The 24,777-nt window shown below is 38.4% G+C and overlaps 3 protein-coding genes across 9 annotated transcripts in view; 1 reads left to right on the plus strand and 2 right to left on the minus strand.

Annotated features, from left to right (window-relative positions):
* The window catches only part of CMSS1 (cms1 ribosomal small subunit homolog), a 239,064-nt gene that overhangs the window by 205,184 nt on the left and 9,103 nt on the right, over window positions 1–24,777 (minus strand). The window lies entirely within an intron of this gene.
* TOMM70 (translocase of outer mitochondrial membrane 70) overlaps window positions 1–24,777 on the minus strand; it is a 287,143-nt gene that overhangs the window by 183,865 nt on the left and 78,501 nt on the right. The window lies entirely within an intron of this gene.
* The window catches only part of FILIP1L (filamin A interacting protein 1 like), an 81,460-nt gene that overhangs the window by 49,474 nt on the left and 7,209 nt on the right, over window positions 1–24,777 (plus strand). For 4 of the 5 annotated variants that reach the window (XM_021276995.4, XM_021276996.4, XM_027462646.3 and 1 more), the window contains one exon: window positions 13,774–16,528. In XM_021276995.4, coding sequence (XP_021132670.4) covers window positions 13,774–16,528 — 2,755 coding nt within the window. Of the gene's footprint in view, window positions 1–13,773; window positions 16,529–17,110; window positions 17,867–24,777 lie in introns of those variants that run through there. The other variant, XM_021276997.4, reaches the window with a different exon arrangement.

The raw sequence follows: 24,777 nt of genomic DNA on the forward strand, positions 1-24,777 counted from the left end.
AGTATAATCAAGTCATTGCTCACTTTTTCTTACTAACAGCACTTTCCTGTTATTTACCCACTTGTGTGATGAATTATCGCTTTTGCGAATGGCATGGGATATTAAAAAAGAGGGAAGCCTGATTTTAGTCCTAACAACAGTTTCTACGGTGTGGCAGTTCTTAAAAAGCTGGCACTTTTCTTCAGGGAAAATCCTTTATCAGATGTAGATTGGCATGGAAAAGCAAGCAGCTACCACTCCTCAGTAACTCTCCTGCAAACAGCTTCTCTCAGATCCTGGGTGTGGTATGACCTCAACACAGTTCATTACAGAAGCAATTAAAATAACCCGTAAAAATATTTAAGCCAGAGAACACTAAGGAGGTTATAATGTAGAAAGACACATCTTTAAAAACCATCCTATAAAATTTAATTCTGACTCATTAATAGTTCCCTTTAATACTTCAGCCTGTCATCAAATTGATGTGAACTTAGAAACTGTAACTTACCACTAAAAATACATTTATTTTAATTGCTTAGGTCTGTCTTCCTCATTTTAAATGGATTTTGCCGGGCATCCATGAGGTTTACCTTGAGTTTTTTTGATGTGGTTGAAAGCTTAGTTAGTTCCCCATTCACTAAGCTGTATTACTCAGCTCTAAGAGGGTAAGAGACAGGGCTGCAAAATTTCTAAATATAGTGCCCAGTCTCGTGCTCTAAGTGAAGTAATGGGCATTCTGAGTCCTAATGGCTCTCGGTGCGTTATGCTGATTTTGAGGTTTGCTGTGTTTCCTGTCAGTGAGGCAGGAATCGCTTTGATTGCACGGCCAAGGCACCATGTTGTTTCTGGAAGGTCAAGAACAGCAATCTCACACAGCTTGACCAACGGAGCACACTCGGGCATTTACAGCTCACTTTCCTCGAGCGTTCAGAAACTCAAGGAAAGTGTATTTGAAGATTTTCTGCCGCACTTTGTAGCCCCCAGTTTAAAAACAGTACAAAATCAATACTTTTCAAAGCACTGCCTGCTCAGCAGGGTAACTGAAATGAGGTGATAAAGAAGGTGAATGCTCCTGCTATAAATGAACACTAGGTTAGCCAAGATAAGACAACACCCAGTCCTCCTTTAATAATAAGATACGGGAGAAAGCTCAAACTGACCTGGCTTAGCAACATTTCAACACAACTCAACGTCCTACAATCTCAGCCATTCAAGATGATAAACGCACACATTTTCCTGTTGCAGAAGTCACCCCATCTGCTACAGCTCATCATGTACGTCACGGTGGTGTAAAACATCCACTTCAGCCTTGAGCTGGGCAAGGGGACCTGTAGATAACCACCAGAGAGCAGTCACTGAAGAACTCATGCTGTTTTACTTCACGCTGCATGCTCATACAAGCAGAGCAACCAGAGCCCACCATCACCTTGTGCTTGAACTTCAGCAAACCCTGAAAGAAGTGCTACTAGCAGGGGGCACAAAGCTCTGATGAACACGACTGAAAACGTGGATATAAGAAATGAAATGAAATACTTTTGACTAGGAGAAAAAAAAGTTATCTATCAGAGGCATTTTGATCTTTGCATAATAATTCCATAAACAGACCATTTTTAGTTTATAAACGAAAACCTTTTCTAATCTCACCAGATGTTTTGCCCAGAATCATTCATACCCACCAGGTCAGACAACATTAAATATTCATATTTATGCCTATACAATATCAAACACAAAACAACCTGATCAAAACTGAGACCCTTAAAAAAAAACAACTATTATTTCTTTTTAAATGGGGGTGGAGGGATTGATTAATCTTGCATACATTTCAGGGATGTAAAACAATGCACAAACCAGATTTCATTGTCCTTTACTAAATTCCAAAGGCCTGGGAAGGAACACAACAATTGCATTGAAGTTAAAAGAAACAATAGGTCAGGGAGATTTTGTTTTTAAAGATCTGCCTGAAACCTTATATTCAAGGCAATTTCTTTCCAATTCACTGTAAGAGAGTGGAGAGACAAAGCTCATATAGTGTTTGCATGGCAACTACTGTAGTGGGTGCATAAGAGATGGGAAAAAATTTAAAATACTGACCTTAACCAGTATGTTGCTACTACAAGGCAAAACATATGCACACAAACAACAACAAAGATTGGCTGTTTAAAAATGGAAAGTAATAGTAATCTACTCATGAAATTCACATTTTAATTACATACCTGCTTTTAGCTCATAGACAAAAACATCTTAGGGAAAGCGTAAGCTAACTGAATTTCACCACATTTTTTTTTGTTTCAATCAATATTTTGGTAAAATTTGCAGAAATTTCAGTCATTAAGTCAAATTATTATGAAAATTTGGAAGTTTTACCACCACTTTCAGGCTTACCTGAAATTAATTCTACACCTCCTATATTCCTAAACATGATTTGATTCTACTTAGCTACATAGACATTTCTTAGAAGCAGACTGATAAATGCCACAGTTGTTTTAGTTTTCAACTACAAAATACTCCTCCCAGTCAAGTACTTACTCAACTTTAGCCATTCTGTCTCAGATCCCTTCATAGAGAAGAGGACAGTGAATGAAGTAAGCCTCATTTATTTATGAAGTTTGGTCTCCTGAACCCGCGGGTAATACAACTCATCATTTGGGGCAGCTAGCCCATAACTTAAACATCTGAAATCCAACGTTCAATGTATTAATTTGGATGTAGCTCTATGAGAACTAGGTCCTCAAACAGCTATTAATGATTTTATATAGGAAGGTCAAAAAAAAAGGTGATTTCTTAATGCTCAAAACTGAAACATTTTCTTAACTTACAAAATAGTACCACATAATCCTTCACATAAAGAGAACATCTTTTGACTAGCAGTTCATGTCATTCCCAAATTAAATAAGAAATTGGCTTCAATGAAAAGGCCACCACGAACCTTGGCAGGCTTAAAACTTCTCCTAAAATATTTCTAAAAACATGTCTAAGATATAAATAGGCACTTTCATTTTCATGTATATGGGTAAGCTGGACAGGGGCTTATAAACCCATGAAGTTATCAAGCATAACTTCCATATAGGACATTCCAAGACAGATAAAATAGATTGTCTACAGCGTGGGGAAAAAGGATGACAGCAACTGCTGGAAGTGTTTAGGTTTCTGCTAGCTGGTGCACACCTTGATTCCCTTTTGGGAAAACAGCAGGCAACAGCTGACAAAAACCTAAAAGCGTACAGATTTTGCTAACCCCTAAAAAGGAGGAGGAAAGAAAATGCAACACAGCATAGAAAAGAGCAGCCACTTACAAAAGGGTCAGCTTGTCCTTTGCTTTGTTCCCATCCTCTGATTAAAGCTCTAGATAATTATTGCCACCCTTGTATATGGCAAAATTTTCTTATTTTAGACTTGATTAACTGGGGGGACAACAAATCAGAATTTGACAACAATTTAACATTTTATAACCTGTATATGACCCTCTCATATACCTGGGCTAACACAGTTAACCAAATAACTTGCACATTTTATCTAGAGATAATGGTGTCCTTACATTTTCAGCAACTGAAATCACTTTTTAAATTAATGATAAAAGCTAAAACGTATTACATCAGAAACATACTGCACATGAAAGCATGCTACAGCTCCTTCATTTCTGAGTGACATCTGAAAATAGGAAAATACAACCTAAGCATCACAGATCATCAGCCAAGAGGCAAGAAGAGTGATCAAATGGGGATGTAGCCAAATGCCCCTCAGCCACATAATGATTCCTGGATATACATCTGTTTGAGGTACAATAACGAGCTAGAGATCGTTTTGCTGAATTACCAGCTTGAAGAGCCTTTATTTGAAGGGGCAAGGGAAAAATACACAGACATGACCCTCCTTTTTCCTAAAAAGGCCTTTTTTTCTATGGCAGTTTTTAAAAGACAGAAAAAAGAAAAAAAAAAAAAGAAACAGAAACCAACTAAAGATGGAAAAAGTAAGCATCTCTCTTGGCTTTAGGAAGACTGATTTAGGAGTTCAAGAAACCATTGCACACAGCATAGCTAGAACTAGCTAAGTCCACTTTTTCATCCTAACAATTCACTGGTTTTTTTTTCCCTAGAAGAAACATTTATTTTCTAAAGCAAGCAACAGTCACTCCAGCTGCTGAACACACGTGCAAGTAGCTACAAAAAAAAAAAAAAAAGCAGCTGATTCTAAACACAAACTGTTACTGGCACTTTGACTGGACACATGTCTAAAGGATCTAACTTTCATTTATGCGTAGGCAGGGTGTTTGATGTTTAACACAGTGAATTCTCAAGGCCATAGAAGAGTGGACAATCTTACTTGAATACATCATAATCAACCAATCTGAGAGTAAAAGATGTTTACTTAATCACAGGTGAAGACTATTTTAATTCCTTGTTATTTAAATCTATGAAGTAAACCTTAGAACTAGAAGAAAACATTTCTCAGACTAGCAGCAGCAGCTCTCAGCTGTAGTTTCCCATCCTGTAGTCTAAAATGTCCTCTTCAAGAGGAACAGTTAGGAGAAGCAAGGGTGACAAATCCTGAATAAGAGCATCTATGCTAAGGATTAACATGCTTTAACCAAACATGCACAAACATAGATGATTCACCAAGTGCTCCCAGGCTGAGGTCCTGTTGAAATAACACAACTTCCAAACATCCCATGCTTCAAGCCCCAACACACTCAGATGTAGAAGACACTTAGAAGGATTAGGACAGATGGCAAGGAAGTGAATTATTTCCCGGGCAGTGACATTATCTGAATCACAGAGCTTCAATACATAGAATCATACCCAGAAAATTCATAATATGTGGGAAATAGTCTTAATACAATTTATCAAAGAATCATACTGCAAATTAGGAAACTGACAGCATTCTTCATCACTTGTAGCTTCAAAGCTGTCTTTAGCCACCGAACTGCACTGTGCTGCACTGCTACCAGCTCCTTTTCACTTAAGTCCTCCAAGAGGAAGTGATGGGAAGGTCCATTTTAGGGAATACAAATACCCTCTCATTGTCAGGTCTACAAGAAAATGATTATCTCCACGAATTTGGCATCAAGGTAAATTTAAATTTCTCAATCTACACTTGCAGTAACAATTAAGGTTCACGTTTTATGCTAAAGAAAAGAAGGGGTGCCACCTCAGCACAGTCCTCATACACCCAGGGTTTATTATACACAGATGTACTTCAGAAGCAAGCACACGAAAAAGGGCTTATTCTTGTCTTAGGATGTATGTAGATAATAAAGATTTTATGGATATAAACATGACCTCAATAAGTCATGTCATTTTATCCACCTGCACAGGAGAGACAACACCTACATCACTCCTAAGGAATTATTGTCTAATTGTTTTTAAGTACCCCCCCCCTTCCTAAAAATGATGCTGAATTTCCAAGCCTTCCCAGACAAGCCCATTCAGTACTGAGATACCTTTAACATTTATCTCACAATATTAACAAAATGTTTTAATTGCAATTTAAGCACAAAAATTCTTGTCACACGTATTAGAGCACACGAAAAACACACTGCAGTTTGGAGCCAACTTCCACCTGTCTAAAAACAAGTGGCTGCTGTATGACTGAGCAGCTTATCCAGGTACTGATGGCAACTGGAAGGCACCCTTGGAAAGTCCTAAATTTTTGCCACTGCTGCTGACCAGTAACATACAAGTAAGGCCATGGCAGCATAAGAGATAGGCACAGTGCCTGTTCCGCCCATGGATGAAAAAGCGGCTCTAGACATTTACTTCTATATAAAAATCTGTGTTAAAATTGTTTTAGAGAACATCAAATTCCTGTAAATGTTATGGGAAAATGACATTTATGACTAACTAGTCCCCTCTGAGAAACATGATGTGTTGTTGTTGGCTAAGTGCCATTTTCTGTCATACCAAAAATATTAACTAATTGAAGTTTAAAAAAAGTTTGTAAGAATTGGATATTTGCACAATTATGCCTAGTTCTGGTCAAGACAACAGAACAGCTCCAGGTGAATCAGACAGCAGAAAAGCACCCATTTACCCAACTGCATCCAGGAAAAAACACTGATAAAACTGGAGGTCCACCTTGAACCTACACTCTATGATGTTACATTCAAGGGAAAAAAAAAAAAAAAAAATCAAATTACAGGCAGAAATTATCTATTGAAATTTCTTATAGATAACAAATTTCAGACTGTTTAATCTAAAAGAGGTATTCAACTGACAAGTGTAAAAGGAAGACTAAAAGGTTAGAAACTTACAGAGAGCTGAAGCAACTGAGGCATTCAGGGATTCAGAACTTCTGCAAACTCTTTAGTTGCTTGAATGATGTAGACAAAATACTACACTCAAAAATTCAGCCCCCAAACTGTTAACACTTCCATGAACAGTAAACACAACGTGCAGGTGGCATTTACCTCATGAACTAAACACACATTGCTTGCTTGGGGTAATCAGTGCTAGCAGCAGCCTGACCAGGAACTTCCAGAATTTGAGGCACAAAGAAGAGCATGCATCTTGCCCATCTTCCCATGGAGGAAAGACAAGCAGGGCTCGAAAAGACAGTTTGCAGGACCTCAGTTAACTCCTGCTATCATTTGTCTTGGATAAATGGTAGCAGCGGGCTGCAAGGATAACACTTACCAGTACTGATACTCCATACAGAAAATGCAAAGGTGTACACCTGCCCATGGGGAATAAAAGGTGGAAAAGCACTATCCTGTTTACCTCTGTAATACTGCGAGCTTTGTAACACTGGTGATTGTAAGAACAGCTCAACAATGTGTGGTCAAGCAATAACGTTTTATTAGTAATGATTAAAGTATACATTTAAAACAAAGCTCGGGTTCATAAAGACACAGGATCCCTCCTACTGATTTAACTTGCTCAAAATGCAGTCTTTTCAGTGACATTGCCATTTAAAATTTGACTAGTAACTATAACACTAAAACCTCTTGATTAATAGTAATTCTCAAAATAATCCATTACAGCAAGTCAACACTGCTTTTCTATTTTAAGAAGTCTAAAGTCCAGGCACAAGATTTTGCTTGTTTAAGCTGAAGGAAAAAAAAGGACCTGGATTAGTAACTGAAAAGATTTGTCTCTGTCTTGGTGCTTTGACCCCTACACCACATCTCTTGTGGTTCATCTTTCCATTTCCTTCTGAAAGCTTTCCATCTGCAAAACTATAATTTCCTGGCTGACGTAAATTTGAAGGGTTCCAAATTCTGGTGTTGCATCTGAAATCACTTGCTTTATTTCCGACTTTACAGGCAGTTTGCTGGGGGGGGAGGAGAGAATGCACTACAGTAATATGAAAATAATCCCAAACTATTAACCACCGAAACCCAAGTCATATTCATGTGAGCCTGTTAAGTTATTGACACATTTAGATTCAGAACATAAAGCGATTAACACTTGCACGCCATTGAAATGCCAGCAGTAATAGATACTAACTTCAAAGAATAATGAAATAATCTAAAATAGTTGTTAATAGAAAGAGGGAAGGAAGAAAGAAGTAAATCTCCAAAACATAACACATCAGAATACAGCTCACAACTCATTGTGCTGTGTTTTCCAGTTGCTGAAGTCTGGGAGGTTTTTCTTTTAAGGCAACTCCAAGTAAAGCTTGTTGCTCTTGAGGTCTTGTCAGGACAGAGCTCATTACAATTGTTTTTCAGAATAGGTAGTCAAGGAAGGAAAAAAAACAAACAACAACAACAAAAAATCCCTGCCAGCAATTTAATAGGATATCAACGTCTTCACTCCTATCTACAAGTCATGAATCTTCCCTGTTGATAACCTCAGATGCTGCAGAGGGCAGGCATTACAAGATTAGAAGTGAATGGCCAGAATTAAGAACCCATACATTGCAAATCTGAACAGTTATTGGCACAGAAGGTATTGCTATTTTTATACAATACTGGTGTTTGGATAGGTGATTTCCAAGAATATCTAGATACGGGAAGAATATAACTCAAGACAGGTTTTTTTTTGTTTGTTTATCAACTGATGTTTTGGGATAAAGTAAAACTGAATTTTAGTACTGGATTGAAGTTACTCCAACCAGATGTCGCTGTTAATCCAGTCTTAGATCTCAAACTTACCGATACAAATTTCAAACATTTCTGATGCCATTTATTGTCTCCAAATTTACACTGGATTTTATAATATCTATATCCCTATTCAACCAGGAGGATTTTTCAGTAAGTTAGTAGTTGTGAAATCATGGTCACAGTCAATGTTACTGTTACAGATTAATCTGGTTTTCAAAGAATATATTATCCTGTTTACATTTATGCAGCATCACAGCTAAGTACATCTGGTTATCCATTTTAAATTTTGCCCAAGTTAACCCAGAACTGGCAACACCATTCATCATATATGACTTTTATTAAGCTTTGTAAAGCAAGTCAGCGTTTTAAGCATCAGATAAAACAACGATTACCTCTCTGTGGTAGTCTGTGGAGTAATGAGCAGAACTCACACCCCCCTCATTAAAAGTCCTTATTTAATAAAATAAATTTCCTTATCAGGACATCTGCCTTACACACAGTCTCTTGCAGCTGAGACACCCTTTGCAGAGATTTGCATGCTAGTATGAACTAATGATTCAAAATATCTTCACATAAATAGTATACTGCAAAACAAATTTTAAAGTAAGTGCTAGCATTCTGTCGGGAAGTGCTGACTGATTCAGATAAAGCCAACAGATTACACAACAGCTATGGTATGCTGTTGCTGCTGTAATTTCAAAGGATTTTGACTTTCTTTATGACGGGGAAAAAAAAGAAGCATCAATACAGATAATAAAGAGAGCTGTAAAAGTAGCCATAACATATGTCTTCATAAAAACTGCACCTCAGTGAGTAGAACTGTAGGCGAAGAAAAGAAACACATAGATACCCTAAGACCAGAAACTCAGATTAACAAACCCAAATTTTACTGCCACAAACTATGGAAGGCACAGACAGGCTGGCTTTCTTCTGAAAATAAATACTTAACAGTATTGGTGTCAAAAATTACACCAACTTTTAAGATTTACCAGAAATGATGAAGCATGTTTCTTCTCTTATAAAAGCCAGACGATGGCTTATTGCTAACTGGGAAGAATGCCTCAGACGAAGAAGCATGACTTCATCTACATTTAAAAGCTTTCAGCTTAGCATTTTTATTTGCATTGTACAGGGGGAGATTCAAGTACACGTCCAAAAACTTTAGAAGCAAGTCTCCCTCATGTTATAACCTGTAAAACCTCTGTTAAGCCACAACTTTAATCGGGGAAAAAACACATAAACTGGATAAAAATTGGCATTTAAGACTTACAAAAAAGCACCCCAAACATTCAAAATCTTAGTCATTTCTACAGCATCACCTCATACATATCAAGATATTGATACTGATATGCTAAGATCTCAATACTTTGGCAGAAGAAATGATAGAAGTCCAACTAAAACCAAACCAAACAAACAAACAACAAAAAAACAGAACCTACTTTCACTTGTATCCTTAATCCTTACAGAACTCAGCTATCATTACGTTATTCCTTTAAAAAAATATGATTCTAAGAACAACGATTCATTCTAGAACAAGCTAAAAGGCAAGAGTTTTGCAATCTCAGTTTCCCACGCTTTCTTTAGTTTTCCTGAAACTCAGAGGAAAAACAGCTCCCCTAGAGTCCCGTAAAAACACAAATTAAACAATATCAGTGTAGTACAGGTCCCTGCAACAGCGGAAAACTGCACTTGAAAATAAAAAGATATCACATGACACCAAGAAGACAATGAGCTGTTTTGGGTGTCTTGTAAGAGCACATAGTAGTGCATTGCTAAATATAACATAGTGAAGCTGAAACCATAAGTATTAAAAAAGTTCTAGAAAACAAGACAACACGATTGAAAACATAGCATTGAGGCCAAGAGGCTATAGCATACAAGCTGAGAAATGCAGTTACAATGAACAGATGAGAGCTGATGATGACATATTTCTTTAAGGAAAAAAAAATGGTATTGCAAACAAGTACGATAGTAAGCCACAATAAAGCAGTAATTTATAACAGAAGCTCTGAAGAAAGAGTAATAAGACACTGCCCTGACTCTGTTTAACTACCTAGCATTCGTGTTCATAAAAACAGTTTCCAATGCCTGTTTTTGCTGGCCTGGTTTCAGAAAGGGTTCTTGTAGTCCTATGAAGTCAACTGCCTGGAATTATCTGTGAATACTTTGCCTCAATGATATGCCTACCTTTGTCTAAAATGAAGTTACTTTACCATGAAAAGCTGAAAACGTAAATGCTAAAAATATTTTAATGGATAGGGGAGTTCCCATTCCTTTATTTACTTTTCAAGTCAACTTTTTCTGATCCTTGTGTGTTTTTGGCAAAATTACTCTCTCAGATGCAACATACCTATGTCCTTCAAAGAGACCTGGTGGCTTAAAAGTTGTTTGTTTTGTTGTTGTTATTTTTTTCAAAAACTTGCTTATGGAATCTAAGGTCACACTTTCACTTTTATTTTTCTGCTATATACCTGGCCAGACTTTATAATACAAGACAACAAAAACTAGGCTTCCCCTTGCAAAAGGAGAAAGTTAAACAGGTATTCAGTCTCCATTCTGCAACCCCACATTTATCAAAAACAAATGCAAAAGCATATTTAATGACACATGATCCAAAAAAAAAAAAAACAAAAAAAACAACAAACCCAAACACCATGTTTATTACAACTTTTTTTTTTTTTTTTAAAAAAAAAGAAACATATTAAAATCCTTTAACAGCTTCTGAGTTCTGCTCCACAATTTAACTTCACTGAAGTGATTTTTATATATTTAAGGGGTTAAAAGTATTTCCTTCTATTTCTGCTAGGATTTTAAAATTGCAGTTTATGTTTTGAATCAAAGAGAAACATTTCTACATACCCTAAAGTCTTTTGGAACAATCAAAAATACCCAACAAAATCTCTTGAAAATTCTTACCAGCTTATACGACCAATAGCTCAGAGACACTGAGTATTGGTCGTAATTTAGACACTTTTGTTCAAATACCCATGGCAATTCATGGTTGCTGATCAGAACTTGGCTTAAACTACCTCAATCAAGCATTCAGCTTGATCTGGAACCTCGAGAGCTTTACTGAATCTAGACTTCAACAAGCACTCCGCATAGTTTGGGATATGGAGTTGTAGACCAAACAAATGAAAAAAAAGAAAAAAAGAGACAGGAAAAAACAGAAGTTGTACATACCTGTCATGTTCATTGTAAGGACTTTTGTTATTATTCCTTCAAACATCTGTCATCTGACTTTACTGATTTATTTACAAACAAGTCTCTGATTTCAATCATAAAATTTTAAACAGCATCCTATGTAAATTGGGATTGCTGGCTCCTATTTGGGTCGAAAGTGTTCTTTCTAAAGCAATTTAGGGGGCACCAGTCACTCGTGCATTAGCATCATTTGGACAGAGAGATATCAACTAGTTAATAAAGAAGCACTGAATAATACACCAATTAATTAAATTCAGCCAAATTTGCCTAACAAAAACAAATGACAATGAAGGAAGCAAAAATAAAACACATGCTAATAACCTCAAGTCTAACCATATTAACGTGTCTTAACTTCATACACACGCAAAAACTGAGCTCATTCCAAATGAAATTGTTGGTTGTGCTTCTGTTATGGTTTTATATCTATGGCAACGGTAAATCATCAATTGAACTTCACTACTAAAGCATTCAGAGACAAGGGTGGGGAGGGGAGAGAGTCCTGTGAGTTTTTTTTATTTAAAAAGAACTCAAACAAGCTAACGTTAAAAAGATGACAAAAGTGTATACACTGACAACACAGTAAAAAGCAGCCTTTGAAGATGGCGCAGTCGCCTTGTTCTGTCAGCCAGCAACATTCCTCCAAGCTCATTTCACAAACCTCTCCCTCTCCACTTACACCTTTTCATGTCTATTTTCCCCCATTATACTAATCTACTGCTGTAAAGAAATTGGGGCTGCTTTAAGTCTTTGAAATCAACTCAGTTTACTGTTACTCCCCCTTCCACCTAGTTTTCACAGAAACGTGAAAAAGTATTTTTCACGTTACACTCAGTATAATGCAACTTCTGCACTAAAATAAGAGCTGTGGGGATGGAGAACGTGTTAAGAAATTTCATAGCCAGGGATTTCTATCAAGTATCCCCATCAAACCAGACAAGTCTGATGGACAGTTGTACAATGGCAGGGACTTCCTCTCTCCAGGCAAAAAAACCTCAATGCTGCCAATGAGGATGTTGCTGAGGCAGCCTATTAAGCCCCCAGAAATACATGCCTCCAGTCAGCCAGCAGCTAATAAAGAGCTGTGCAAAGGAGGCCATTATCTAAGCTCTTCCTGAACGAAAAGGATGGCTGCAACAGGAACTTGTCAGTGGAAAGCTGTAAAGACTTACTGTTTGGACATCACAGCACTGACCAGGGACAGCTGTGGAACAGGAACCTGATGTTTCAGCAGCTACTTCTGGAGGGTCATTATCGCTTTTCGGGGACAGGACAGAAGGGGCCTCAGCTAACAAGTGTGTAAGCAGCACTTTGTTGAAATACACTCCTGATATGCAATTCCTTCCTCACCAGCACTCTGTAAAGGAATACGTGTCATACATATGAACAACAGCAAAACGTACAAGTGCTCATATTCTTTTAGACTAGGCTTTTAAGACTATTCTTGAATATTAGAACGTGATTCATAAGTCAGCTGTGGGAAAAATCTAATTGAAAGGAGGCAGATGTGCTGGCCAAACCTAATCATACCTCATACCCGTTCCACAAATATCTCCCTGACAAAGTCTACAACAGGACGTAATTATCTGAGGTATTTGGAGGTTTCTTAGGTTGTTATATGAACAAATGCACAGTCTTATTGCAGGTCTCTAACAAACTAAGCATGCTGCATCTTGGTTAAGACTGAATGCTAACATAAAAACTTGTAAACACTGGTTTTGGAAAACCATTGTGAAAAGTTTAAAGAAACATATAAAACAGAGTTGCAGTTCAGCACATCTGCAAGTTTTGGATATAAGACCACGTCTGAATGTAACAGGCAACAAGGTTCGGTCTTAAGTTCTTAACGTAAATTCCTGCTTATCTACTGACTGATTTTTATTTTTTAACAAGGTAATAAAGCCTGTATTTCCACTGAGGACTGACTCACCTACTATGTTTGGTTTTTGCTCTGATGTACTGTTTGGAAATTGGAATTAGTCAGCCCAACTAACAGCCTAGTGTGGGTATATTTCCTTCACATACTTTAACATCTCTAAGGTTTAATGATAAAACATCATAAAAGATCAGGATGGTTTATAAGTAGCTTAAAGGTATTAGGAGGTTTATAATGCTGTAAAAGTATACCTGCCCTTGAGGGCTGCACTGATTTAATTTCTCAAGCACTGCGATAATCACATTTCTAAAAAAAACCCTGCCTGTACACACCTAGCCCCAGCAGACAGCCAAGATCAGCATTGTTCCAGTGCAGAACATCAAACAGTTGTGTTGCACTGATAACTGTCAGAAGCTGAAAACGTAATTAAAGATGCGTAACTACTGAAGTTATTAAGTGTAAATGATCGTACTGAAGTGTCCATTACCAAAGAACTTCTGAGTAGAAAGCTAAGGCCTGTGGGGACTTCACCATGACACTACAAGGAGAGCCCTGCTTCTAGTTGCAAGTACAAGTGGATGCTCAGGCACATCTGGCAGATGTCTTAATATTTCAAGTGCATTTTTAAATGCCTATTAAAACGGCTACAAAATATGGTATTATTTCTTCCCCCCAGATTGAAAAAGCTTCTTGAACAAGAAACAGCGTATCAGGAGAAAAAAGAGAAGGAAAGCAACAAGAAAATAGCCAAACTGAAAGAAGAATTAACTAAACTGAAATCCTTTGCTTTAATGGTGGTAGATGAACAACAAAGACTCACCGAGCAGTTGAATCAACAAAGTCAAAAAATTCAAGAGTTAACCACTTCTGCCGACCAAGCACATGAGAAACTCGCCCTTGCTGAAGCAAAAGTTCAAGAAGAAGAACAGAGAGCCAGCAGGCTGGAGGCTGAGCTGCAAGCCCACAGCAGTAAGGTTTCCCAAGATCAAGAAGCAATGATGGCCAAACTAACCAATGAAGACAGCCAGAATCGTCAGCTCCGGCTAAAACTGACTGCTCTCAGCCGACAAATCGATGAGCTGGAGGAGACCAATAAATCTTTAAGGAAAGCAGAGGATGAACTGCAAGACCTAAGGGATAAGATAAATAAGGGAGAGTATGGGAACTCGACACTTATGTCCGAAGTGGAAGAATTACGGAAGCGACTGCTGGAGATGGAAGGAAAAGACGAAGAGCTCATAAAAATGGAAGATCAGTGCAGAGAACTTAATAAAAAGTTAGAAAAAGAAGCAACACAGAGCAAGAACCTTAAAGGGGAAGTTGACAAACTCAACAAAAGAATAATGGAGCTGGAGAAATTAGAGGATGCTTTCAACAAAAGCAAACAGGAATGCTACTCCCTGAAATGCAACCTAGAAAGAGAAAAAATGTTAACAAAGCAGTTGTCCCTTGAGCTGGATGGCTTAAAAGCTAGAGTTGGAGAGCTTGAAGCAATCGAAAGCAAGCTAGAAAAAACTGAGTTCACACTTAAAGAAGATTTAACAAAGCTGAAGACTCTAACGGTGATGCTTGTGGATGAAAGAAAAACTATGGGTGAAAAAATAAAGCAAACAGAAGAGAAGCTGCAAGCTGCAACTTCTCAGCTTCAGGTGGAACAAAATAAGGTGATGTCCGTTACAGAAAAACTCATTGAGGAAAGCAAAAAGGCAATGAAGTCAAAATCTGATGCAGAGGAAAAAGTATCCAGTGTAACAAAAGAAAGAGATGACTTGAAAAACAAACTGAAAGCAGAAGAGGAGAAAGGAAGCGATCTTGCTTCCAAAGTAAATATTCTAAGAAAGAGACTTCAGTCACTGGAAGCTGTCGAAAAGGAATTTCTTAAAAATAAGCTTAAGGAGACTACTAAATCCAGCAGTTCCTTGCAGCAGGAGAACAACAAAATCAAAGAGCTTTCTCAAGAAGTTGAGAGGCTTAAGCAAAAGCTGAAAGAAATGAAGGCCGTAGAAGATGATCTTATGAAAACTGAAGATGAATATGAGTCGCTAGAAAGAAGGTATGTCAATGAACGGGACAGAGCCAAGCTCCTGTCCGAGGAGCTGGAGGCTGTCAAAATGGAAGTGGCTAGGTATAAATTGACGGAGAAGGCTGAGTCCAATCAAGAGCAGCGTCTTTTTAAGAAGCTCAGAGAAGAAGAAGCCAAATCAAGTCACCTTTCCAGAGAAGTAGATGCACTGAAAGAGAAAATTCATGAGTACATGGCAACAGACGACCTAATCTGTCACCTCCGAGGTGATCATACAGTCTTACAGAAGAAACTCACCCAGCAGGAAAATAAGAATAGGGAGCTGGCAAGAGAAATGGAAAGTCTGACAAAAGAATTAGAGAAGTACAGACGCTTCAGTAAGACCCCCAGACCCAGTCTCAATGGAAGAAGAATCTCTGACTTGCAACTTTTTTCTAAGGAAGTCCAGACAGATCCCGCAGACAATGAGCCACCTGACTACAAAACCCTCATGCCTTTAGAGCGAGCGGTGATCAATGGACAGCTGTACGAAGACAGCGACAACGAGGACAAAGACAACAATGAGGAAGAACAACCGGTGTCTTTCAAAAGCAACTCATCCGCTGGGAATGCCGTGAACAAGAAGTTGTGGATCCCTTGGATGAAGTCCAAAGACAACCATCCTCAGAATGGAAAGATCCACACAAAGCAAAATGGAAACTGTGCACAGACTGGAGACCTCGTGCTAAGCCATACCCCTGGCCAACCTCTCCACATAAAGGTAACTCCAGACCACGGGCAGAACACAGCCACACTCGAAATAACAAGTCCTACCGCTGAAAGTCCTCACTCCTACACAAGCACGGCCGTCATACCCAACTGCGGCACTACCAAGCAAAGAATAACCATTATCCAAAACGCCTCCTTAACGCCTGTAAAATCAAAAGCAGCAGAAGGTTACATGAGCCCAGAGCAAGCCATTTCTCCCATTACCATGTCTGCTTTTGCAAGATCTCAAACTCCTGATTCCTGTGGTTCTCTAACTCCTGAAAGAACAATGTCCCCTTTGGCTTTACCAGGCTCAAGTTCTCAGGAACAAATGCTCTCCTCAGAGCCTCTGGAAATGGGAGCCAAGCACGCCGTTTTTAGAGTATCCCCAGACAGGCAGTCGTCATGGCAGTTTCAGAGATCTAACAGTACGGGATCAAGTGTAATAACTACTGAGGATAACAAAATCCACATCCACTTAGGAAGTCCTTACGTCCAAGCTCTCACCAGCTCCAAGCCCGTCAGCCCTTGTACCCCGGTGCAAGATAACCGAACTCCAGCACTAGCTAACGGGATACCCAGTAAGCCCACCAATAAAATCACCAGCAGTATTACTATCACACCAACAGCCACTCCTCTCCCACGGCAATCACAAATTACAGTAAGTAATGTCTATAATTGACTCCCCCATCCATGCTGACACCCTTACCAGCAACCCATCCCGTTTTTCATCCCAGCAAGAATGATTTGGAACAGCCCCTTTCCTTTGGGAGAGATCTGTGCATGAACTTTACAACAGTATATGGAACTAACGTTAAGTTTTGCCTGCTTAGTGTTATCAAGTGTGCACTTACTGTATATCTTCTCATTGAAATACAGTTATGTAAAATATTTAGTCTTGCACTTGTATAAATGCATCTTTATGTATTTCCATTTTCAAAATAACTCACATTACTTTTGACTGCAACTTGCCTTGGTAAAATATTTTAACATTACAAAAACAGTAAATAATTGATTATTTTTATCATTGCTTGCAGAACGTTTTTTGGTTTTGTGTGTGTTTGTATTTTTTTTGCATGTATGGTAGAATTTGAATTAAGCCATAATATTGCCTGCTAACTTCAGATATGACTTGATTCATTATCTTCCCTGCTATTTCCCAATTCCTCCTAGCCCTCTCATTTCAGATAATTATCGTTACATCACACACACACTCAAAATAATGTATTGTATCTTATTGCAGATTTTATGGTGCATAAATGATATGTTCCAGACCACAACAACCACTTTTTCTCCCCACCTTTTTAACACTATGTTTGGTTACAACTCTTCTTATACCCTCCTGTAAACCTTTCTTATAAGTGAACTGGATTCAGATGCCTACATCAGAAAACCACTCAAACAAGGCATGTGTTTTTTTTTTTTTTTTTTTTTTTCCAATACAGCAGAAAAACTACCATCATCTAGGTACATCGTTAAACAATTAACAGCAACACTTAGATTGCTAAACAATTAGCTTAGAATGGACTCACACATAACACTCAAATTTCATCTTAGCTCCTCACTATCAGTCCAACATGCTATATACGAGACAAGTACACTGAAGAAGAAACAAGATTAGCAAACTATGGCACGCCACGTTTTCCTGTATAATAGGCAGAGGAAGACAGAACCATTAAGAAGTGGTACTAAATCCTCTCTCCAAACACTCAGACCTCTAGGACTACGGTAAATTGCAGAACCATACAGCACAGAGAAAACAGGTTAAGATAGTTCAGTAATGAATACAGTACTAGGGCCTAGGAAAAGGACAAAAACATAAACATTGCTGCCCTCAGATTACATACGGGCCAAGCACAAAATCCTAACCACCCAGAAAGTGCTGCTACTGCTGGACCAACTTCCCCACTGAATGTAAATCAAGGCAAAAGATCCGAAAAACACTTTCGGATATCTCTTTTTTTCAAAAGCTGTTATGAAAAAAAAAAAAAAAATCAAATCGGAGAGTCAGATTCTTATTCTAAAGAAGTTAAATGCCTATGTATCTCATGCTCTTTGGGAGAGGATAAAAATCGAACCTCCTTATCAACAAGGAAGTCTGCATGCAAGCATAAAGTCCCTATTCACTAAACCCATATCTTTATTCTTGTTTACATTACGTAGTGTAAAAGAAAAAACACATTTCTGCAGTAAGCCTAGCAATTGATTCAGCAAAGGACTTTGGTACATGCTTTAACGTAAGAAAGGGACTTTTTCAGACCAGAATCTAAATGATTACAGCTGTAGGTAATAGCTGACTTTAGAAGGAACAGCTTCTACTGAAAATCAAAACCAACCACCCCTACACACTTCAGTAAAATCAACAATGGGAAGAAAAATTAAGTTATAGGTTTTGTGATAGAATTGGATACAACAAGCGTACTACAGCTGAGCAGTGGAAATTTTTAAGTCAATGTGGAACCACACAGGCCTAGTTCGGTGTCATGCATAGCTTCAGCAGATGCTGTATCAGGTTATTGGGCTTCGCAAGATGTTCTTCCCGCTTGGTTTGTCTCACGTTATCTTCACTGACTGCAAAAGTGAGATCTGATTAAGAGCTGGTTCAGAAGAAATGAATGGTCTTATCCTGCAAAGCAAATTGCAAGTTGGCTCCCACCAATTTCAGCAAAAGTTACTGATGAAGACAGTACCCAGCACTCAGGCAAGTCAAGATTACAATAATTTTAGAGTGTGCCAGTTGTATGAACAAGTTAATTTACTACATTCAGCTTATACATTATTAACTGAAAAGCTCAGCCAAAATTAAAAAGCAAAAGCAGTCAATTCAAAGCAGTCTCTGTACTGCATGTTCTATTGATCCATACCCAAGATCTCTCAAGGGACATGCTATAAGCGTAATACTGAGTAACTGGGCCCTGAGTAACAGACGTCAGATTTCCTAGAAATTAAAGAATAAACAATTGTCCCTGAGAAACATTAGCATTTTCTTCTATTGGACATTAAAATCGTGTATAAAAAAAATATTGCATTTTATACCTGTGTTCCAAGTGTACAGAAATGTGTTGATTATTAACCACCTGGCCATCTATTACAATGCCTTGTAAAAGATAAGCACAAATCAGGACATAATACCAACAAGCACACTTAGTCCTTTGGACAATTCCCAAGCTATTATGAATAAGGACGTTCAGAGTTTAAAAGATGTTTTCAATACAAAGCCTAGGCCAGAGTTCACACCACTTTGCAGGTTAATTATTAAACAAGACAGTTCTTCTGCTACTCTCTGAATATTTATTAAGACATTCTGCTAATGTCTTAATAAGAAGCATCACCATTACCTGTAAATGAACTCGCTATGTTTCCAGAAAATCACACCTTAATGAAGGGATACTTACAATCCCCTGCTAATTAAACAATCTATTTATAGACCTTCACTGACTTCGCACCAAAGGTTTTGTCATTGATTTCAACAGATGAAAAATGAAATTATTATTTTGCCTGAAAATAAGGTTTGCAGAATAAAACCTGTTCATCCTATTCAAATTCCCAAGATCTGTTTCAAAACATACAGGAGGGAAAATATATGCTTGCATGGTGTTGAGAGCTGAAATTTACTCAGCTGTTTGAACAGAAATAAGTTAGCTGTAATTTCATCATAACAATGGAAAGCATAGCTTAGGGACTGAAATCTCGTATATAAAATTTAATGCAAGCTGTTCAAAACCACTCCATATTTCAGATGATTTCTGTTTTACTGAGGGGGAATATTCACCTACTTCCTTAGCAGGTAAAGAGAAAGCAACAGAGTAAGGAGAGAAATTAAATGATCTGTCTGTAAATTGATTTAAACACTCTGAACAGAAACATCAAGCATAATCATATAATCATATTAAATTTCAACCAAGTAAGGCAATTTTTCTAGGACTGGGAAGCATTCCAGGTGGTAAGTATTGCTGTTTTAATCTTGGAGGATGAGACACTTTTGGTTTCAATATTTGCCCCAAGGCCTGAAATATGACAGGTACTTACTTATCATAATGATACAAATAAATAATAAAGCAAAATATGGTCACCAAAAATAATATATATATATATATATATATACAGAGAGAGAGAGAGAGAGAGAGAGAGAGAGAGATCAGAGGGATTAAACCTTGAAATAGTGCATAAGAACAGTTTTCAGCAGATCATAGTATCAACCCTTTCCTTTCCCAAAATTCTTAGCAAACAACTCTCCTCAAATCTAAAAATCAACTTGACATCCAGGGGAGAAGGGAAAGTCTCCAGGAACAGAAAGGGAGAGTTAGATAATAAAAGAAATAGCAGCAGTTACCAGCCCACTTTCCTTGCTCTTTTCAGTTTTAGCTCAGTAAGCCAGAGAACACAAGCAAGGGCAGCACCTACAGTTCACTGCTCAGCATTTCTGAGTTATTCTGTTTATGTGATTAAATATTTCCTTTGAAATGTTTATAATTTTGAGGGAAGGGAAGGGAAAGGAGAAAAAGAAAAAAAGAATAGAGTAAGAACCAATAATGGTATTGAGAGCAGAGTGCCCATCCACCAACTGAGAGGCACTACTTCATGCATTTTAAAAAAAAAAAAAAAAAGAAACACTCCCTCAAGTAGCTCATTAATGAATAAATTTGACAAAGATTACAGGAGCAGTCAGCAACTTTTCCCAATTCAAAGTATATTAAATAATGCAAATATGGTGCCTGGGGACAGAATGCAAGGCTGTAAGGGAAAAGATCTCTACGTAAGCATCTCACGCAAGGCTTAAAAAGGCATGATTCCCACACTGAGGAAAAATAATCAGAAACAGAATTATACAATACTTTCTGATTAAGATTGAAAGGATGCTGCAGGGTTAGGTGATGGAAATGGAGTAACGATTTTCCTAGGGACTTTGTCCCTAGGAAACAGATCCTGAGACATGCAAAACAAAAACTGACAACTGCCTAATCTCCAGGCTTAAGCAAAGACTACCAAAACATTATGTAACCAAGAAACAGAAGAGAAAAAGATCTTACGGTTCAGGCTCAGCATGAGTGGGTGTATAAAGGCATTTTAAAATTAACACCAAGTACTGTAAGTGGGAAATTGCTCAGGGAAAAGACTGACCTTAAAAATTTATGAATAAGGGACTTTTTTTCACAAACCTGCAGTCAGTGGGCCCAAGATGTAGCCAAATGCTGTCTGCTAACACATCACCCAGTGCTCCATCCTTCTGTGGCCATCCAGTAGGCCTCAAATATCAGAGCTGCCAATTGCATGTGATTCTCCCCAGAATACTAAGCAAAAATAATCTTGGGAAGCAGATTCTGAGTACAGCAGGAACGACCTATTTTCATCAGCAACTCTCCACTCCCTGGGCCCTTCACACAGGGATAGCCAAAAGCAGCTCCTTCCCCACTCGTACCCCTACCACAGGATACCGCCCGCTCAGTTATGCTGTCACTGCTGTTCAGGGGCACTGCGAAGCAGGTTGAGAAACTAACTTGGATTGGAAATGAACAAACCGAAAGATAAAACGGGATTAATTTCACAGCACAGCTTTACAAACAGCTACATCAGCACAACTGAAGGGGCAAGCAACGAGGGACAAATGCTCTTTATAATGAAGTTGCTGCCAAAGCCCTGGTCTCATCTCCTGAGGTGCTACCACTGTGCTCTGAAGAGATGCAATCTGGCCTGTCTGTGCATCACAAAGCACTCCAAATGTGCAAGCACTCAACAGAACAGTCCCACTAAAAACCTTTGGGGGCTTTAACAAGAAATGACTCACTTTACAGCTGAGAGGAAAAAAAAAAAAAAAAAGACAGGGAAGAAGCTAATTAACTCATGTGAAGGCAGAGCAAGGCACTTCGAGTCATGACAAAAATCCCCAACTTCCTATCCTTGAGTGTCTCATACTCAAGCCATTATTGGTGATGCTTTTATCCTGCAGAAACCCCAACCTAGGAAGGACAAAAGTTGAGTATTTTTATATATGTGTAATTAATACAGTTATACATATAAATTATATGTATTTATCAATTATATAATTTTTATATTTATATTTAAAAGTAGGACTCTGAATAACACACCTTTAAATGGGACCTCCACAGGTGCAAATAGCCTGCTCCCAGACAGAAAAAAGGCCCTGATGGTAAAAGCATAGGGCTCTTTTACCTCCTCCATGCAGAGCATGAGTGTGCCTTCACATCCAGAGGTGTCTGTAGGTATGAGTATATTTTCACACATCCTGAAAAGGTGGATACTTAGAAATGCATCAACACATCTATCCTTAGCTGCCCAGTCTGTGCAGAATACGACCCACTGTCAAGACTTACTCCACAAATGGCAGCACAGATCTAAGCAGAGAGAACTGATGACCTCACACATATTTGTAAAATAATGTCTTGTACAAATACACTTAATTTTTTAAGCACCAGCAGAAACATCTCCGTGTCGGCACTGCCCTCTCCTGGGCAGAATCAATACTGCAGAGTGCTCAGTCTTCCAAAAGGCCATGTGCTATTTCTTCTTGGAGACAGTGCCTAATATGGTGCCTTCTGTTCTCAAGGGGCAAAGAGAAGAGCAACAGGCACTGTCCATTTCAGAACAGCAAGCTGCCTTCTAGTGCTGATCGATCAGTCCCAGGGCAGTCTTTATCCTACACGAGTTGACTCTTGACCACCTCACCTTCCCCTGCAACTTGTCAATTATCTATTAACGATAAGCCTTTCACCTACCTTATGTTCAGGGATTATATTTCCCCGTGAAGACATGTCCTAAGAAAAGCAAGGCCTGTGACAGAATTTCAGTAATTAGAAATGCCGAGTCTGCCTCCAACCCTGCCCAACCCTGTTTCCTTTCCCTACCTTAAAGTAGATTTGAACTTGGTGTTCAGCTGAATAACATCGCAGTGGCACATTTGGACACATGAGCACAAATCATGTCAAATGTATGGAAATTATTTCTGATTTTAATAGAGATTTCTCTGTCAAGTAGTTTATATTGAAATTGTGAGTTCTGTGATAGGACTGATATAAAAAAATAGTAGAAATGGCAGAAAACTGAGCTTAGAAAGGCTGAAAAACATCCTGAGGTCCCTTTTTCTTTTTGTAATTTGGTCTGAAGAACTCTTCCCCTGTTTTACCCTGCTCTAAAACTACTGCAATGATAACAGTTTCCCTGTTACCCCAAGTATCTGTAACAGGGATGAAACATTCTTGCCGTTAAAAATCTTGCAAATTTCGAAACTAAATTTCCCTTGATGAAATTGAAATCCAGTTTGTTTCCTATCCCTACACTGGATTTGGAGAACTATTTTCTCTGCAGTGGCCTTTCACATGTTAGAAGACAGTTAACATATCTTTCTCCAGTTTTATTTTCTCCAGATTAAACAAGCCCAATTGTTTTCCCACCTAATAGCTCGATGAGTACTACCACTGTACAGATTACTAATTATTTTCCCTCTGCACAGCTATTTATAACAGTGTGTACATTTCTGAAAACGCAGTGCCCCGAGCCAGACAATTCCCTGCCTAAGGCCTTAACAAGATCAGTAAGTGTAAGGTTTACTTATCCTGCTCACACATCTGAATACAGTCACATACACAAACCGGTCGCATAAAAGGAAGCACAGAGCAACTGAGAATTTCCCCTCTGGATTCCCAGAAGACAGATGCCAGATCCTAGTGAAAGACAAGGAAATACTCAAATGCTCTGTGCAACTGAACAGTCCCGGCTGAAAACCATCTTGTTTGGACACCAAAGGGAATATTTAGCTTTGCCACCTAATCGTAACTCATCCTCACTTGCAGACCTGGCTTTCAGTCCAACCACATTCAGTTATCTAGGAACAAACTACAGTCTGGCAACAAGCACTTTGTACACATTTGGATTTCTTTGTAGAGGATCTTCAGCACCACCCTCTGGCCAGTTTCACTTACGTTGCAAATGATTCTCTCTACCACTCAAAAAAACAAAGAAATTTAAGGAGTGAGAAGGAACCCAATCTAAAGTTATTTCTCCTAGATCAAGTTCTACAACAACACCAGAAAAATAAGAAAGCCTACAGAAGAACTGTTCGCCTCTATTTAAACAGATAAATTTCAAACAGGAGGCAAAGCATGCATCACACTTTTAGAGAAAAATAAGATTAGGACCAAAGGCATTAGAACTACACAAAGAGCATGAATTTTCCCTCCTTGATGCCCGCACACACACCTGCCTTAGCCCGCTCCCCAGACAGCAAGCACTGCCTTGTGGCAGAATACCTGATGGCCCACATAAGTAACAGAGAAGCTACCTCTGAGCCCTTGGGGAAAAGCGTGTACAGAATATAAATCCCGGTATTATTTTAGAGCTTTACAGCTGACTTCCTGAAATTAAGAAAGGGCATTTTCAGTCTTGCGCATGGAATATGACAGCGGTCACCCACGAAGCCTTTGTCCCAGTCTCTGAAGTACCTGATGCCATTCACCATGGAGTAACAAACACACACGCTACATACAAGTTCTCACTGCCATTTCTCCTGCCCGTTCCTACTCTAAGTGATTAAATCTTCTTCGGAAGTCAATTTAAAACTGAAGAAGTTAAAAGATCCTTTTGAAATTGAATTTTTATTGATTCTTTGAACATTGCTGTAACTACTTAGTTCTACAACTCTAAACATTACTGACAAAAACTTTGGTATTTTCTGAATCTAACACCTAAAACTAATATGACACTGTTACTTTGACAGACATGCTGCATAACCTGCTCATTTCAAAAGCATGTTTTTTTTTTGTCGCTTTTGTTGTTGTTATCATTTGCCTATACTTACCTAACTGTTGTTTACACACATTACATAAAGGAAAACCACACAACTGCTAAAATCCCAGCTAGGTAGCTCCTGGGAAACATTTAGTTTCTAGGAGTGCT

This window comes from Anas platyrhynchos, chromosome 1 (assembly GCF_047663525.1).
Source record: "Anas platyrhynchos isolate ZD024472 breed Pekin duck chromosome 1, IASCAAS_PekinDuck_T2T, whole genome shotgun sequence".
Taxonomy (NCBI): domain Eukaryota; kingdom Metazoa; phylum Chordata; class Aves; order Anseriformes; family Anatidae; genus Anas; species Anas platyrhynchos.